Genomic DNA, 3,976 nt, shown 5'->3' with positions numbered 1-3,976 from the left:
TGCACTGAGCCCCTTGGCTAACGTCCCAGCCCAGTAGTTGTGTACGTGCATTGTTCTCTTTGGTTATCGTCTTAGCCCGGCACAGATGGCCAGTCCATCCCGCGCTCCAACGCTCCAAGAGCCTTGAAATGTTACAACTTGCAACTCTCTCCATGGGAGAAAGGCCAGTTCCCGGGAAAAGGCCAGTTCCCACCACACAGAAAGCAGCTTTGTATTTCTTTTTTGTGCTGGTGGCTGTAGGTCAATGGAGCGGCCAAACATGGCTGTACTCATGTCAAGACAGGTAGTGCAACCATAGGATGAGGATAGAAGATCAGGGGACAGAATGTTACTCCATGACTGGAGGGTTGAGCCCCTGGTGACACATCCAGGGCCAGTGATGCCTCTGCTCTCCCTCCCCTTCTCATCCATATCCTTTCCCATGCCTCTTCTGTGACTGACTTCTCTTTTTCTTGCTTCTGAAAAGTTCTCCGTCGCACCCACTTCTAAGCTGTTTCCATTGAAAAACTCATTCTTAAATGCCCTTTTATACTACTTTAAAACAAGAAGGCACACTATATATATACATATATGTATAGATATACAGAGAGAGAGAGACATATATGTTTGAATTTGAAAGATTCATAAGGAATTAGCAACAATTTTGCTGCTAAGAAGGAGAATTCAGGAATGGAATGACTACATGGGAGGAAGACGTATTTTTCAGTATAATCTCCACTCATATTGTTTATTTTTTACCATGTGCAAGGATAACTTAGTAAAAATGTATTTTAATATATTTTTTAAAATATTTCATATAGTTTTTAAATGAAAGTTGGAGAAGAGTGCATGTTCTCATGACTAAGCAGAGTTCCAGGAAAATTAAGCATTTTGCCTCAAGTCCTGAAAAAGCTAGAGGAAGTACTGAAACTGGATGAAGGAGTTCCAGCAGGGAGGGAACTAAGATTCATTAAGTGCCTGACATTTAATTCTCTCAAAAACCCCACGAAGTCAAGATCATTGTCTCTCTTTTAAAAATAGAGAAATTAATATTCAGAGATATTAAGGCATTTGCTCAAAGTCACACAATTACTAAACAACTGAGCCAGGATACAAAACCAACTCCACTATATGCCTCACAAATTGCTGTTTCCTCCACTACCTACTAAATGTGGCCTATTCACCTCACTCACCTGACACACACCCCACAGTCTCCTGAACTCATTTCTCTTTCCTTTTTCCATGCTGACTAAACTTAGATCCTTAATCTAAAACAAACACTAACAAACAATGCATTGTATCTCCACCCTCAAATGCTACTCCTTTCTAGAGAAAATATTTTTCTTCCCAAGATTTTCCTCAGGGCAATTTTGACATCCTTGTTCCTCAAACTATAGATCAATGGGTTTAACATGGGCACCACAATGGCATAGAACAGGGAGGACACTTTCCCTTGGTCAAAGGGCAAAATGGAAGGTGGTTTGAGATACATGAAAGCCGCAGAACCATAGAAAAGAGAGACCACAATTATGTGGGAGCCACACGTACTGAAGGCTTTGGACCTACTCTCAGTGGAGTGAATGTTGAGAATGCTTATGAGGATTAGAGCATAAGAGATGAAGATAGTGACAATGGGCATTCCAGTGCCAATGGAAACAACTATGAAAACCACCAGCTTGTTCACATAAGTGCTGTTGCAGGAGAGCTCAAGGAGAGGAAGGATGTCACACATGAAATGATTGACAACGTTTTTGGCACAGAAGGTCAGACTTGCTAAGCTTCCCGTATGGGCCACGGCCCCTGAAAATCCCATCACATACACTCCCAACAAGAGGAGTAAACAAACCGCAGGAGACATGGTGACCGTGTACACCAATGGTTTACAGATGGCAACATAGCGGTCATATGCCATCGCTGACAGGATGAAGGACTCAGAGATGACAAAGAAGCAGAAGAAAAAGAATTGAGTCATGCACCCTGAATGCAAGATAGTGTTCTGCTTTGAGACAAAACTCTTCAGCATTTTGGGGGTGATGGTGGTGGAGTAACAGAAGTCTATTAAGGAGAGGTTGAAGAGGAAAAAGTACATGGGGGTGTGCAGGTGAGAGTTCAACCCAATCAGTGTTATCAGGCCCAGGTTCCCCACCACAGTGACCATGTAGAAACCTAGAAACAAGAAGAAGAGAGGTATCTGTAGTCCTGGCTGGTCTGTCAAGCCTGCAAGGATAAATTCTGTCACAGAAGAGTTCTCAGCTGCCATCGATCTCTGGAGACAAACAGGAGGGGCAGTCTGTGGGGACAAGAAGAGAGAACCACTTAGAAAGAAAGACACACACCACCATCATCCCAGTATCCACCCCCGTTCTTGAGAGTGCAGTACACAGAGAGAGATTTGAACTTTGGTATGGTAGGAAGGTTGTTACTGTTTGCTATGGATCTATCTTCACAGCCCAAGTGGCTTTTACTGCCAAAGAAAAATATGAGGCTAACTTTAGCCTCCAGAATGAGAACTTGGTGCTTTGAGAGAAAAAATACCAAAAATAAGATAGATGTCTCTTAGATTATAATTCAATCCATTTTCCTTGTCCTTCTCTCTCCTATCTCTGCTTCAGTTACTGAAACCTGGTCCTCTTCCCCGGACACAGTCCTGACTGGCAGATGCCACTGAGACTCTGCTCAGAGCTCCCAACTCTGAGTCACTGCTGTCAGATCAAGAAGGTGAGGTCACATATTTACAAGATCTCTTAGCTCAAGTGGCTATAGGCTTAATGATAATTTTTTAAGCTAACACTTATTTAAGTGGTTACTATAAAAGGCCATGTACTAAGAGCTATGTGACGATATTATTATCATCCCTATTTTGCAGAGGAGACAACTCAGTTAAGAAACTAGCTCAAAGTCCCAAAAGTACTGCATTGCAGCCAGAAGGCAAACTTGGACATTCTGACTCTCACAGTTTGCACTTGTAACAATGAATTACAGAACTGACCAGGGTCAGGCAGGTATTCACCTTCCTTTAGTTTAGAGCCATAATGCTATACTATACTGTCTCTTGTCCATAATTGTTCTAGGACAGAAAGTGACCATAGTGAATAGAGAACACAGCTTTGAGCTCAGAACACTCTCCTCCCAGTCCAATCCAAAGGCTCAGATAATCTAATTTACCTTGTAACTCTTTCTGCACAGAACATGATTTCCAATTGTTGATTTGCTCAAAAGCCCCTCCCACTTCCAGGAAAGATATAGTGCCTTTTCTTGACCAGTGGATAACAGGAGATTAAAGTGTTGTATTCTGGATTACGTATCTCAATGGCCTAATTATTAAGACAGAGACTCCCATAAGACCATTTCCTCAGAGATTACTTTCTCAAAGGAGGAAGATAAGTTTGTTTATACCCTTGATATTCCTTGATTTGGTTTTTAAAGATAATTCTTTCTTCTAAGTAACACTTAAACAGCACTATAAGGGAAAAATCATTGTGAAAAAAATTATTATCATTAATATTGCTTGAATACCCAATAAAGTACCTGACACAGCACACTTATACTGACTTCTGGCTGCCAAGATCCAAAGCACTACACAAATATATCCTTATTTATTTCTCACAATAATGATCTCCATTTAAAGGTAAATTGCTCACAATGACATTTTGTTTCAGAGCCCACATGCCTGGGTCTGTCTCACTTCAGGTCCCCAAATCATATTCACTAGACTAAACTTCCATCTGACGAAAGCTACTGAAATCCATAAAGCAGGGTCATTGCCTATTGGATCTGGCAGTCTCTTAAAAAGGAACTAATAAATAAAAAATGACTATAGTAAAAAGATGTGATTAGATCAAGGAAAGATTAAGATAAAGGGTCATCTATTATAATTTAGGATAGACATTCAATAATGTATTCATATTCTAGCTCATTCCAGGAATAATTGCTCTACTTCTAGCTCAAACAAGAAAGGAGACTGCTCTGATTCCCCTCCCCTTTCTTCTCATGGAGT

At 41.0% G+C, this 3,976-nt stretch overlaps 1 protein-coding gene across 1 annotated transcript; it reads right to left on the bottom strand.

The window, feature by feature from the left end:
- Positions 1–1,217: 1,217 nt before the first annotated feature.
- LOC131407834 (olfactory receptor 8B12-like) lies at positions 1,218–2,239 on the bottom strand. Its single transcript, XM_058544438.1, has one exon. The coding sequence runs from the start codon at positions 2,237–2,239 to the stop codon at positions 1,289–1,291; it is 951 nt and encodes a 316-aa protein (XP_058400421.1). The 3' UTR covers positions 1,218–1,288.
- Between the last annotated feature and the right edge of the window lie 1,737 nt (positions 2,240–3,976).

The sequence above is a fragment of the Diceros bicornis genome, chromosome 7 (genome assembly GCF_020826845.1).
Source record: "Diceros bicornis minor isolate mBicDic1 chromosome 7, mDicBic1.mat.cur, whole genome shotgun sequence".
Classification (NCBI taxonomy): domain Eukaryota; kingdom Metazoa; phylum Chordata; class Mammalia; order Perissodactyla; family Rhinocerotidae; genus Diceros; species Diceros bicornis.
The sequence above is the reverse complement of the archived record's forward strand: the minus strand, read 5'-3'. Positions and strand labels throughout refer to the sequence as shown.